Source organism: Hemitrygon akajei, chromosome 7 (genome assembly GCF_048418815.1).
Source record: "Hemitrygon akajei chromosome 7, sHemAka1.3, whole genome shotgun sequence".
Taxonomy (NCBI): domain Eukaryota; kingdom Metazoa; phylum Chordata; class Chondrichthyes; order Myliobatiformes; family Dasyatidae; genus Hemitrygon; species Hemitrygon akajei.
In genome coordinates this window covers 101710400-101725288 of record NC_133130.1, presented here as the reverse complement: position 1 = coordinate 101725288, position 14889 = coordinate 101710400, and the positions used below count along the sequence as shown (strand labels likewise).

Below are 14889 nucleotides of genomic sequence, written 5' to 3'. Positions count from 1 at the left end.
ATGAGTAAATAGAGTAGGGGGCTGAGGTTGCAACTTTGTGGGGCACCAGTGTTTAGAAACATGGTGGGAGAGCTTTTGCTGCTTATTCTTACTGATTGTGGCCTGTTAGTCAGTTGCAGAAGATGTTGAGCCCCAGGTTTAGGAGATGTGGGATGAGGTTACATGGAATTTTAATATTGAAGGCGGAACACCATTGAGAAAAGTATAAAAGATGTTGATCCCTTTTAAGAATAGCAATCACTTGTGGGGATGGGATGAGAGGGAAGGAGAGAGGGGAATACAAGAGAAGGATACAAGATGAATTTCAATTAAAACTACAGAATGTAGGCTGCATGAAAACAATAGATTGGCTGGCAGTTTCCCATTTTAAATAGAGTACAAATACACAGGTGCACTGCGTTACTGACTCTGCTTACTCACTTCATAATTTTGCAATGAATTTCCTCTTTTCAGTCTTCAGTGGCCAGGTGATTTATTTATCCTTACAGTAGCAGTTTATTTTTCCTTTTCTATCAAGGTACTCATTGATTGGTTAATTAAATTGGTTTATTATTGTCATATGTGCTGAGGTACAGTGAAAATATATGTTTTGCATCTATACGGATCATTTCACAACAACAAGAGATATATTAAGGTAGGACAAGTCAAAAGCAATAACATAATGCAGAATATAGTGTTTCGGACAAAATGCAGTCCAGGTAGACAATAGGGTGCATTGGCCATGGTCAGGTAGCTTTTGAGGTCAAGAGTTGATCAGTGGGATAGGAGCTGTTCTTGATACTGGCACTGTGTGTGTTTTAAGCCCTTGTATTGTCTTAATAAACCAGTTGTTGGGAATCAGATGACCTTGTCTGGTGCCTCAGGGCTGGGTGTGTCTGCACCCATGCTGGCTCTGCTTTGCTGCCACCTGTCCCACACCCTTCCTGTGGCGCTCCACCCTCACCACTCCCAACATCCTTTGTTCCCGCCAGATATACAAGCTCACTTTCTGCTCTACGTTGACGAGTATGCTATTTATTGTGTAAAAGTCTTGGGCACCCTAGCTGTATTCAAGTACCTAAGACTTAAGACCTTTGTTAAATTAATCGGTACAGTAATCATTTAGAAGTATACTTTGGAGGTTGTCAAAGTAAACTTATTACCAAAGTACCTATATGTCACCATATACTACCCTGAGATGCATTTTCTTGCAAGCATTTACTGGAAAATAGAGAAATACAATAGAATTTATGAAAAATTATACATGAAGACTGACAACTAATGGTCAAAAGAAGACAAATTTTGCAAAAATAAATATATACTGATAATATGAATTGCAGAATCCTTGAAAGTGAGCCAATAGATTGTGGAATCAGTTCAGAGTTGAGGTGAGTGAAGTTATCCATGTTGGTTCAGTACCCTGATGGCTGTAGGGTATTACAGTTTTCCCCCGCTGTCTGAAAGTTACAGCGTTCCTATGAAACAGTTTGTAAGCGGGAATGTCGTAAGGTGAATAAGCAATTACCATTTATTAATATAGGAAAAATTTGAGAGCTTTCCCAGACCCAAAAAAAATTTACAAAATCATGCCAAATAACACATAAAACCTAAAATAACAGTAACATACAGTAAAAGCAGGAATGTTATGATAAATACACAGCCTATATAAAGTAATGAATCCTTGAACTCATTATGTAAGGTAGAAATACTTTACTGCAATCATTGCAGCACTCTAACGTAGCGAATATCTCACTACCATATAACCATATAACAATTACAGCATGGAAACAGGTCATCTCGGCCTTTCTAGTCCGTGCCAAACACTTACTCCCACCTAGTCCCATCTACCTGCACTCAGCCCATAACCCTCCATTCCTTTCCTGTCCATATACCTATCCAAATTTTTTAAATGTCCAAATCGAACCTGCCAGTACCACTTCTACCGGAAGCTCGTTCCACACAGCTACAACTCTCTGAGTAAAGAAGTTCCCCCTCGTGTTACCCCTAAACTTTTGCCACTTAACTCTCAACTTATGTCCTCTTGTTTGAATCTCCCCTACTCTCAATGGAAAAAACCTATCCGCGTCAACTCTATCTATCCCCATCATAATTTTAAATACCTCTATCAAGTCCCCCCTCAACATTCTACGCTCCAAAGAATAAAGACCTAACTTGTTCAACCTTTCCCTGTAACTTAGGTGCAGGTAACCCAGGAAACATTCTAGTAAATCTCCTTTGTACTCTCTCTATTTTGTTGACATCTTTCCTATAATTCGGTGACCAGAACTGTACACAATACTCCAAATTTGGCCTCACCAATGCCTTGTACAATTTTAACATTACATCCCAACTCTTATACTCAATGCTCTGATTTATAAAGGCCAGCATACCAAAAGTTTTCTTCACCACCTTATCCACATGAGATTCCACCTTCAGGGAACTATGCACCATTATTCCTAGATCACTCTGTTCTACTGCATTCCTCAGTGCCCTACCATTTACCGTGTATGTCCTTTTTGGATTATTCCTACCAAAATGTAGCACCTCACACTTATCAGCATTAAACTCCATCTGCCATCTTTCAGCCCACTCTTCTAACTGGCTTAAATCTCTCTGCAAGCTTTGAAAACCTACTTCATTATCCACAACGCCACCTATCTTAGTATCATCTGCATACTTACTAATCCAATTTACCACCCCGTCATCCAGATCATTAATGTAATTGACCATCAACATTGGACCCAGTACAGATCCCTGAGGCACACCACTAGTCACCGGCCTCCAACCTGACAAACAGTTACCCACTACTATTCTCTGGCATCTCTGTATAATCTCACTACGTAGTGCTACTAGTGTAGCGGAAGCACTCTCTCCAGTAACCTTTAAGCTATGAAGCTGCCAAATCATACTAAATAACACATAAAAATACACAGCCTATATAAAGTAGTGTTATGAATGTGAAGCAACTCTGAGGGGCCGAAGGGTACAAAGTCGCCCCCTCCTTTTTGAGAATCGCAAGATCGCTATTAATTCGGGTCTGGGACCCAGGAAATGAGAGAGAGACATGCAGAATCCACACGGTTTGGAATGTGTCCTGGCCTCAGCGAAACAGAACCACTGATAACGGCTATTGTCTCTTGGAGACGGAATTGTGTATTGAGTAATGTACTATTCATTGAAAACCCTCAGGACAACCAGAGTGGTCTGGTTGAGGGATTGCATCATCCCAACCTGATTGACATCTGAGACCCCATGAGTAAAGATAAAAGAGGGTCTGGGGAACAACCCCTTTAGACGCACCAGGAGAAATGCTAGAGATCCCGTGACAGCGTTTAATAGCGACAGCCGGTGGGGGCTCGTGTGCGTCCTCCCTTGCCAGGGTGGCGGGCTCCTCACGGAAGAACAGTTTAGCTAAAGGAGAGGCCACAAGTGAAAGGCCACGACAACGAGACTCCTGACGGATCGAAATCATAAAAGGAAAGCCGGCAAGTTTTTCTCCAAATCTCTCTCTCTCTCCAACCATTGCAACACAACCCCAAAGGCTGCAGCCTGCATGAACTGAGTGAACTTTATATTTCCATCGGACAATACATTATCCCCTAGACAACGATAGAGCTTATTTCTTATTGATTATTATTATACCCGCACTTTTAGATTTAGTATTGACGACGTATATTATCTGTATATTTGCATTGATATTATTTTTGTGTATTTTTACTAATAAATACTGTTAAAAATAGTATCATCAGACTTCAACGGACGTCTCCATCTTTGCTGGTAAGTGACCCAGTTACAGGGTTCGTAACAATGTGGGGCCTCGTCTCGAGATTTGATACCAAATTGGAGGGCCAGTGAATCGGTCCAAACTTGGATCTGGTTGCGCGAGTAACCAGACGGGGAACCAGCAAAGATGGACGTAGACGAATTCATAGAAAACCCGACTCTGGAGGCGCTAGAGGCTGCCACAAAGTCGGACTTGATAAATATTGCGGAAGGACTAAATCTTGCAGAGGTGAGGTTGTCGATGAAAAAGCGGGAGGTGCAGAGGGCCATAACTCAGTATTATATTGTGAAGAATGCGTTTTCAGCTGAGGTATTGGAAAATATCCTTGAAAAGGTACCAGCTGGTGGGACGGCTCAGTTAGAGTTGGAGAAATTAAGGTTGGAACATGAAATTAAGTTAAAGCAGCTGGAAGCAGCCGAAAAGGAAAAAGAAAGAGCTGAAAAGGAAAAAGAGCAAGAAAGAGCTGAGAAGCAGAGGGAGCATGAAATTAAGTTAAAACAGCTGGAAGCAGCTGAAAAAGAGAAGGAAAGGGCCGAAAAGGAGAAGGAGAGGGCCGAAAAGGAGAGGGAGTATGAGGAGAAGGAGAAACAGAGGCAACATGAGATGGACAAGAAGTTAAGGCAAGAGCGAAGAGCTCAAGGGTCAGACCGAGAGGAGAGATTTAATGTTAGTAGGGAGTTTAGGTTAGTACCTCCGTTCGAGGAGACGGATGTTGATAGTTATTTCTTGCATTTTGAAAAGGTGGCAGTGAGTCAGAAGTGGCCCAGAGATCAGTGGGTGGCGTTGTTGCAAAGTGTGTTAAAAGGGAAGGCACAACGGGCATATGCGGCGTTGTCCATGGAGGAGGAGTCTGAGAATTATGAGAAAGTAAAGGAGGCCATTCTTCGGACCTATGAACTGGTACCTGAGGCCTATAGACAAAAGTTCAGAAATTTAAAGAAAGGGTGGAATCAGACGTATGCAGAGTTTGCCTATGAGAAGGGTGTGCTCTTGGATCGCTGGTGTGCAGCAGAAATGGTGGAAGAGGATTTTTGGCGTCTCAGGGAGTTAATTCTGATTGAGGAATTTAAAGGTTGTGTTTCGAATGATATCCGGATGTATTTGAACGAGAAGCCGAATAAGTCCATATCCGAATTTGCTAGGTTCGCAGATGAATATGCCCTAACCCACAAGACAAAGTTTTCCTCGAATAAAAGTTACCAGAAAGACCGTGGGAACGGTAGAGAAAGACCGCCGGCTGAGGCAGAGATCCAGCCGGGAGCTAGTGGTAAAATTAAGGAGGAGGAAAGGCAAGACGGCAGCAGAGGTCCTGGCTTGACCTGTTTTAATTGTGGAAAGGTGGGTCATATTGTATCTAAGTGAAGGAAGGAGACAGGAAAAGGGAAAGCAGCAGTCCTTACAGGATGTATTGTGGTGATCAGTAAATTGACGAGAAAGCCCCAGGTAGACAGAATACGAGAGGGGCCTGAGAAGTTTATTTCAGAAGGAACCGTGTCTGTGAAAGAGGGAGACACACCAGTTCCAGTGCGGATCTGGAGAGACACGGGAGCTGAGCTGTCATTGATTCACAGTATGGTACTAGATTTTGGTCCCGAGACTGGAGAGGTAGCTTTGAGAGGCATAGGAAAAGGGACAGAAGCGGTGCCTTTGCATAGGATCGTTATAAATTGTGAGCTAGTATCTGGACCAGTTGAAATAGGGGTGCGATCAGAATTTCCGAGAACTGACGTAGACATCCTTCTGGGTAACGATTTAGCTGGTGGTGACGTTTGGTCGGCCATGGAGCTGACGAGCCAGCCTGTAAGTGTTGAGGACCCGCCCCTAGATTCCAAGATCTATCCCGCATGCGCAACCACTCGCAGCATGTCGAGAAAGGCAGCTGAGAAAGAGGCCAGTATCGATTTGGCCGAGACGTTTTTACCGACCCTGTACCAAGAGGGGTTAGTGGGTGGTAAAACGGAGAATAGGGAGGTGAAAGAGAGTAAGGGAGAGGAGGTAGACCTACCCTTAGCCAGGAGGAAATTTATAGAGGCACGGAGTAAAAATGAGAAACAGATAAGGCTGTTAGAAGGTCCAGGGTTGGACATGGATGATCTGTCTGGTTTGACAGAACTGTTTGAAGAAGTTGAAAATTTTAAAGGTGTTCCCAATAATGAAATGAGGGCAGTCCTAGATGAAAAGGATGCCATTACCTTGAAGAAGTCTGCTGGGTTGGCAGATGAGGTTGTTTCAGCCCGCAGGGTTGAGTTTACTCCGGAAGGGAGTTGCCCAGAGAGTAACTGGGAGGATCAGGGGAACTTAGAATTTGATTGGTATTGAAAGCCTGGAAGAGGCAGATGTCCCATTTGAGTGTGTTCAAGATGTGGATGCATGTGGTACTGAACCTAGTAATGGAACTCAGAAAAAGTCTGAGGTATTTGATTCAGTTGAAAAGGAATGCAGTCTTTGTGGGTCAGATGGACTTGGTTCAGTGAAGAAAGGGTTAACCGTGGTACTAGTGGGAAGTGAGAATTCCCAGTTGTTTGTGTTCGAAGGTGTGTTAAAAGTTAGTGAGGAGATAAAAGGTGGTGATGTGAATCTTATTATTGAAGGAGAAGGGAAAAGTGTAGTTCCTAAATTGAATGAAGAAAATTTAAAGTCTGGATTGATGTCAGAAGCAGCAACCAGGCTGAAAGGACAATGGCTTGTTAACATGGTGCCTGCGAATCAATTACAGGTTGATTTGGAATGTAAAGGTGTCCCACACACTATTGTTATTCAAGAGTGTACTGTGAAGAGGCAGAATTTGAAATGCTGTTTGGACAAAGAGGGATCGCTTGCAGATCTTAAATTGAAAACTAATAGAATGAAGGGTCCTGAAGAGAAAACTAGCAACTTGCTTAAAATTAAAGAATTGTGTGGAAATTCGGAAGATGGTCTAAGTTTGGAACACATTGTTGATAAAATAACTCCTATGAAAGGAGCATGCAAAGGCCTCTTCCACACTAGTATACAAGTTAACCACGTGAGAGTTAACTGGAAAAGGGGCGAGGGTTGACGGGATGCCATTTTAAATAACAGGATCCGGTTTTAAGGGATTTCGACAAAGCTTGTGAATAATAAAGACAACCCCATGGAAGATTGACTGTTAAGTTTGAAAGTAAAATAAAGATTAGTATTTGCATGAACTTTTGTAATATACACGTAAGCTAAGATCACAACTCTTTAGTTTTTGTTTACTGAAGAAAAGGAATAAAAATAGGTGGTTATTAAATTGGAGTCTGATGCTACAAGAATTTATTAAGGTACAAGATATTAAGATATTAAAGGAAGTGACAATGTAATCGCTAACTGTTTAGATGCTGAATTAAATGCATCACTGTATTACTCTGTAGTGAAAAAAAAACTTGTATTGTGTTAGATTCTGAAATCCTGTAAGACGCTGTATTAATTAATTTTTACCTGTGGCAAAAATCTTAAAAGGAAGGGGGTGTTATGAATGTGAAGCAACTCTGAGGGGCCGAAGGGTACAAAGTCGCCCCCTCCTTTTTGAGAATCGCAAGATCACTGTTAATTCGGGTCTGGGACCCAGGAAATGAGAGAGAGACACGCAGAATCCACAAGGTTTGGAATGTGTCCTGGCCTCAGCGAAACGGAACCACTGATAACAGCTATTGTCTCTTGGAGACGGAATTGTGTATTGAGTACTGTACTATTCATTGAAAATCCTCAGGGGACAACCAGAGTGGTCTGGTTGAGGGATTGCATCATCCCAACCTGATTGAGATCTGAGACCCCGTGAGTAAGGATAAAAGAGGGTCTGGGGAACAACCCCTTTAGACGCACCAGGAGAAATGCTAGAGATCCCGTGACAGCGTTTAATAGCGACAGCTGGTGGGGGCTCATGTGCGTCCTCCCTTGCCAGGGTGGCGGGCTCCTCATGGAAGAACGGTTTAGCTAAAGGAGAGGCCACAAGTGAAAGGCCACGACAACGAGACTCCTGACGGATCGAAATCATAAATGGAAAGCCAGCAAGTTTTTCTCCAAATCTCTCTCTCTCTCTCCAACCATTGCAACACAGCGGTCCCCAAAGGCTGCAGCGTGCATGAACTGAGTGAACTTTATATTTCCATCGGACAATACATTATCCCCTAGACAACGATAGAGCTTATTTCTTATTGATTATTATTATACCCGCACTTTTAGATTTAGTATTGACGACGTATATTATCTGTATATTTGCATTGATATTATTTTTGTGTATTTTTACTAATAAATACTGTTAAAAATAGTATCATCAGACTTCAACGGACGTCTCCATCTTTGCTGGTAAGTGACCCAGTTACAGGGTTCGTAACAGTAGAAATAATGTATGTACAGTGTAGTTTCACTTACCAGAATCAGGAAGACAGCGAGCACACTGATAATGGTGTGTTAGGCTGAGTCGTTGGAGATTGAGGTGTTCGGCAATTTTTTCCAATAAATTGCAGTTAAACACTTATACTTCTGTATAATAATCACCTTCTGTAATTATTTTCTTCAGTTCTGCTGGGCACCTTTTGGCAGCTTCAGTATCAGCCGAAGCACTCTCTCCAGTAAATGTTAAACTAAGAAGCTGCCAAAAAGATCCCAGCAGACTAAAAGAGGCCACTTTGCTACGAGCAGAACCAATAGTAACATCGGCAGCTTTCAAGATTCTTTCTCTGCGTGTAAGTACAGTAGTGCGAATGGTGGACGCAGGAAAGTTCAATGCACGGACAATGTCCTTACTTCGTTGACCATGATTGAAACGCTTAATTACGTCCAGTTTTACGCTAAGCGTAACACCTTTATGAGCTCTCTTAGGCTTTTCTGATACCTTAGGACACATCTTGCTAACAGATGCACAGAATAAATCGAGGTAAAGCACAGATGCTCACAGGCAGGTGTTTAAGCAATGGCGGCTTCCCTTTTTTTGTAAAAGCGAAAACGCTTTGGTTAGCAAAAACAGGTAACTAGTATAGGTCTTTCGTAACAGTGATGTGTCGTAAAGTGAACGTTTGGAAAACGGGTGTCACTTGTAACTGTTCCTGAACCTGGTGGTGTGGAACCTAAGGCGCCTGTACAAGCTCCTTGATGTTAGTAGTGAGAGGAGAACATGGTGTGGATAGTGAGGGTCATTGATGATAGAATAGGGCAAGGTCAAGTGGCTCTCTTGAATGAAATGTTTGCTGTTTCACTCACTTCGAAGTGCAACGCTCAAGGGGTGTGGCACTTTATATCGGGCCACAGGATGTAAAATATCAAGCAGCACTGCAAGAAGAAAAGCTGGGAGTTCCCTTGTTATTTTGGTTAATAGTCTTTTCTCAGGTCAGTTCTGTGAAATGGCTACATTTCAGAAGTATTTAAATGACCATGAATTGCATTGGTACATAAGGCAATGAAAGTTGTAGAAATGCAAGAGTGCTTTGTATGTTTTCATTTTTGTTCAAGGAGTAATTAGTACATAATAGATTAGCACTACCTCGTACATGCCTCAATTTTCCAAGTCAATTTGATATCAGATTTTCTTGAGCAGATGTATCGTTTGTAGCTGTCCAAGTATATCAGTTTAAATCTAAGTAGTATCATTTCATGTTATTTTCACAAGATTTTGGTTAATTGTTTGGCATTAACACTATTATAAACTGGGTAACTGGTAAACCAGGTAACAAAACATTGACCAATGACTGGGAAATCACATTTTGTCTCCAAGCATGAATTTGTATAGTTTAGTAAATTTGTAAAGACCAAGAAGAATAAAATTGCTGCAACAAAGAAAATTACCAACATTGTAGTGTTCTCATTCAGGTGTAAGAACTCTGAACTAAACACCGAGGTAAACCGTCGTCAATGAAAACAGGATCGCAGTAAGATTAACCGTTTACTGTTCACTCTTCCACATTAACGTATGATGAAAACTGTTGATAAAACAATATAAAATATATACAGTATTTGTTTCCTTCTTGACATCACATTTACATCATAAATACTTGCAAAAGTAAAACTACAACAAACTATATTACATTAAAGTACAACATACAGTCAGAATCTACCTGCGCTTTAAATACACATCAACACAAACTATCCAGCAACTCTTTCAATAGCACAAGAAAATAAACTTTATCAACCGTCATTACTTTTAACAGAATCAGCATTAACATTTTTACTTCAACACATCAATTATCTTATGAACTTATGACGTTGCTTCTATGATGTTTCTTAGTGCACAGAATGAAAACTTTTCTTGCCATGTATCTCTGTTGCTACCGGGGGGGCCTATAGAATACCCCCAGTAGAGTAACTGCTCCATTCCTGTTCCTGACTTCTACCCATACTGACTCAAAAGAGGATCCTGCTACATTATCCACTCTTTCTGCAGCTGTAATAGTATCCCTGACTAGTAATGCTACCCCTCCTCCCCTTTTTCCCCCTCTCTATCCCTTTTAAAGCACTGAAATCCAGGAATATTGAGAATCCATTCCTGCCTTGGTGCCAGCCAAGTCTCAGTAATGGCCACTACATCATAATTCCATGTATGTATCCAAGTTCTCAGTTCATCACCTTTGTTCCTGATGCTTCTTGCATTGAAGTACACACACTTTAGCCCTTCTACCTTACTACCTTTACACCCTTTATTCTGCTTCTTTTTCATCAAAGCCTCTCTATATGTTAGATCTGGCTTTACTCCATGCACTTCTTTCACTGCTCTATCGCTCTGGGTCTGATCCCCCTTGCAAATTAGTTTAAGCCCTCCTGAACCATGCTAGCATACCTACCTGCAAGGATATTGCTCCCCCTCGAGTTCAGGTGCAACCCATCCAATCTGTACAGGTCCCACCCACCTTCCCCAGAAGAGATCCCAATGATCCAAAAATCTAAAACCCTGCGCCCTGCACCAACTCCTCAGCCATGCATTCATCTGCCATCTCCTCCAATTCTTACCATCACTATCACATAGCACTGGCAGCAATCCTGAGAACGCCACCCTTGAGGTTCTGTTCTTCAGCCTTCTGCCTAGTTCCCGAAACTCACACTTCAGGATCTCATTCCTCTTTCTGCCTATGTCATTGGTACCAACATGTATCACGACTTCTGGTTGCTTTCCTTCTCGTAACAGTATGTCATGCACCCGGTCAGAGACATCCCGGACCCTGGCACCGGGGAGGCAACAAACCATGCAGGTGTCCTTCTCACGTCCACAAAATCTCCTGTCTGCTCCCCTGACTATAGAGTCTACAATGACGACAGCTCTCCTCTTCACCGTCTCATTCTTCTGCACCACCAATGTCAGACTCAGTGCCAGAGGCCCTGCCACCATGGCTCACACTTGGTTGGTCATCCTCGCCAACAGCATCCAGGACGATAAACTTATTATTCAGGGGAATGGCTACAGGGGTGCTCTGCACTACCTGTCTACTTTCCTTCGCTTTCCCCCCTCGGACTGTCACCCAATGACCTGCTTCCTGCAGCCTAGGTGTAACTACCTCCCTGTAGCTCTCATCTATGACTGCCTCATTCTCCTTTATGAGTCGAAGGTCATCCAGCTGCTGCTCCAGATTAAAGTACAACATACAGTCAGAATCTACCTGCACTTTAAATACACTTCAACACAAGCTATCCAGCAAGTCTTTCAATAGCACAAGAAAATAAACTTTATCAACCGTCATTACTTTTAACAATCAATGTTAACATTTTTACTTCAACACATCGATTATCTTATGAACTTACGGCATTGCTTCTATGATGTTTCTTAGTGCGTAGAATGAAAACTTTTCTCGCGCTAATCCTGCACACGCAAGCCCTGTCCTTCCCGTTTCTCCAAACCAGTATTCTCTTTCAAGATGCGGCAAAACCGGGTGTGACGTCATCGCATGCCGCGATACATCACAGACAACGAATTTACTTTCAACAACCTTAACTTTAACTAGAAAATAATTACAAACGAATTACTAAAGCAAAAATGTAATAAACTAAGCGAATGCCTTAAGGGCAACACAAACATCTTTTTGTAACTAGCATTTCACAGTATCTGGACATTGATGCTCATGATCATTAAAGGCGTCAAAGATACAGAGAGACACAGGAGTACGGGGTTGAGAAGGGAACTGCAGAACAGACTTGAATGGAGTCTGGTGGAGTAAGGTGTTTAGGTGAGATAAAAAATTCCTTCAGTCACAGGGTTGTAAGTCTGTATGTAGAATTCTCTACTGCAGAGGGAAAGTCAATGAACATGAGTTATTCGTATTCCAGGTACAAAAAGCATCAGAGTTTTGGCATGACTGTAGGAGTATGCTGTTAAGGTGGAGGATTGGCCCTGGTATATTGAATGGTAGAGCAGACCTCTGTTTCTGTTATCTAAATTTCTTAATCAGCTTGTCATTTCTAATGTTGCCGGAACTTTTTGGTGCAACACAACATTGAGCTGCTTTGAGCCATTTATGCTTGGGTGTTGGTTTGCAATTTTGGAGGCTAAATATTTCCTAATTTAACCATACTTACGGTAAGTACTGTTTTATAATCATTTCCTGTTATTACATGTATATTTATTTGTACAGGCAGATAATCTACAATACCATTTCAGATTTGCAGTCTTGATGGATAAACACTGATTCATTGTTATTCTTTCTTGAGTATTTTGGAAGACCAGGGATCTTCTGTCAGCTAGTTAATTATTACTCTGAACCTCTCTCTTCCTCTTGCTTCATTATGAACAATGTTGGCGATAACCAAAGGAACAACTTCCGAAAATGTACATTAGGAAGAGAGGAGGGGAAGAATTGTTGATGGGATTGTTAAAGTGAACTATTAATTTGGGGTGTGCAAGTTCCTCTTTTAAAAAATGTTTGAAGGAAAGTTAAGCCAAGTTTTTCTAATCTATATTACTTATTCCTTTGGGAAGTTCTTTCCTGTCCTTCACTTTATTCCTATCAATAAACCACAGGAAAGGAATTAATTGATGTTTCCCCATTTTTCCTGACTAACGTTTTGTGTGGGAACCTTTCTAAAATGCTGAATTTGTGGTGTAACTGTCTTCACAGGAGGTCCATTATAGAGACCAGTCGTGCACTTAAGGAGCTCTTTCATGAAGCTCGGGAGAGAGCGTCCAAGGCTCTGGGTTTTGCTAAGATGCTGAGAAAGGTAATGTATACAAGGGCTATGTCATGCATCACGTAACTGTACATAAAGCTGTGTAGTAAAATGCTGTGTTACTTTCAGGCAGCAAGAAAATATTGTTTCAAAAATAAAATAGTTTTTCTTTTGATCTAGGACCTAGAAATTGCAGCAGAATTTACTTTGACGGCTCCTGTTCTGGACTTTTTAGAAGCTCTTAAAGTGAAAAAATATGTTAAGGTAGATAATCCATTTTATTGTCTTATCATTTACCATACTGAAACTCCTGATGTGAATTTATTTCTTAGAGCATTCATTTGATGTGTTGCTAAGAAGTCAGAAAGCAAGGGAAAGGTTATTTCCTAATTTTAATTGAGACCTTTAAAATCATAATCATGGAAAATGTCTGATTTGGGTATTATCTGTTCAATAATCTTTGTTTAATTTGCATTAAATATTGAATTCATTTATGCAAAGGTGATAAATTATTCATTACAACTTCAAGATTTTAGATGTACATACTTAGTTTTATGCAGTAATTGTTCTTTAATATGAATTCAAAATGATTGATTCAATATAAAGTCATTGAGTCAATAACACAGAACAGGCCCTTTGGTGTAGGATGCCTGCATAGAACAGCTCAGGAACAGGCCTTTCAATCCACATGGACATCAAGTACCCACTTAAAACTTTGGCAATTCATGTGCTCGTCCAGATACTTTTCCGATATTGTGCCTCCCACACCACCTTGGGCAGTGTGCATCAGATTGCAGCCAACCTCGTAGATAAAAATTTTCCTTCTATTCCATCTAGCACTCTTACTAGGCAGAAACAAAACGAACTGTGAAGTATTTTGTGAACAGTGAGTGATGCAGATGGTGGTATTCAGAGGGAAGCGTATGACTGTACACAAGTTGACATGCAGGTACAGCAGATAATTAGGAAGAAGTATGTGTAAATTGATGACTGCAAGAGGATTTGAGAATGAGTATAAATCAGCATTTATACAGGGTCCTGGAATTTGTACTTGTCAAATTTCTCTGTTTGAGGAAAGGATACTCAGAGGTTGACTGAATTAATTCTTGAGATGAGGAATTACAAGCAGACCAGATTCCTCTCTTTTGCACATCACAATTTTAAAGTGCTTGACAGGGTACATATATATACACATCTCGTGTGCCGAAACCTAAAATAACAACAGAAAATTCAGCACATACCGAGTTGATCAGGTTCCTTCTGTGAGAAGAGAAAGAGAATAATGCTTCAGGTCAAAGCTCTTCGTCAGAATGGACGTCAGATCATCAAGCTGACGAAAAGTCTTTGACCTGAAGCATTAACACTGTTTTTCTTCCCACGGATGCACCCTAATCTGCTGGCCATGCATTCCAGAAATTTTTATTTGTAATGTTTTCTTTGGCTAAATTGTCAAGAGCTTGAGATGTTGAAATGAGAGACTGGCATTTGACTACAATGAAAAGGAATTTCTTTGTCCAGATGGAAGTGGATCTTTGGAATTGTGGAGGCTTAAACACTGACTCTGTTCAGGGCAGAAATAGATTTTTAGATATCATGGGGACCTAAGGGATTTGGTGGAAGTGCATGTAAATGCCATTGAGGTGAAGGAGCAACAATGATCTTATGTAAAGACGGTACAGTTAGGGGAATGGACTTCTCCAGCTTCTACTTATGTTCTTATGAAGGATATTTTAAAAAACTCATAAGTGTACAAAAGTTTCCAAAAAAAAACTGTTTGTCTCAAGACCAGTATTACTGAAGCTAGATTTTTATTCCAGATTAATTATTTGAATCAGGTTTCAAGCATGTGTCTCTGGATCTTAGCTACGTGATCCTAGTGCAGTAACTTAACCACTATGCCACTATGCTATCTAACATTAATTGGAGAGCATCGAAGCAGATGTGAGTACAGTCACTATTACTAAGAAGGTACTTGGGAAGCTGGGAAGGTCTAATGGTAGTTAAGTGTCCTGAACCAAATGGACTATAAGAGATAGTGG

At 41.1% G+C, this 14889-nt stretch overlaps 1 protein-coding gene across 3 annotated transcripts in view; it reads left to right on the top strand.

The window, feature by feature from the left end:
* The window catches only part of map3k4 (mitogen-activated protein kinase kinase kinase 4), a 212342-nt gene that overhangs the window by 134863 nt on the left and 62590 nt on the right, over window positions 1-14889 (top strand). For all 3 annotated transcript variants that reach the window (XM_073051586.1, XM_073051584.1, XM_073051585.1), the window contains 2 exons: window positions 12802-12901; window positions 13031-13114. In XM_073051586.1, the coding sequence (XP_072907687.1) occupies window positions 12802-12901; window positions 13031-13114 (184 nt within the window). The remainder of the gene's footprint in view (window positions 1-12801; window positions 12902-13030; window positions 13115-14889) is intronic.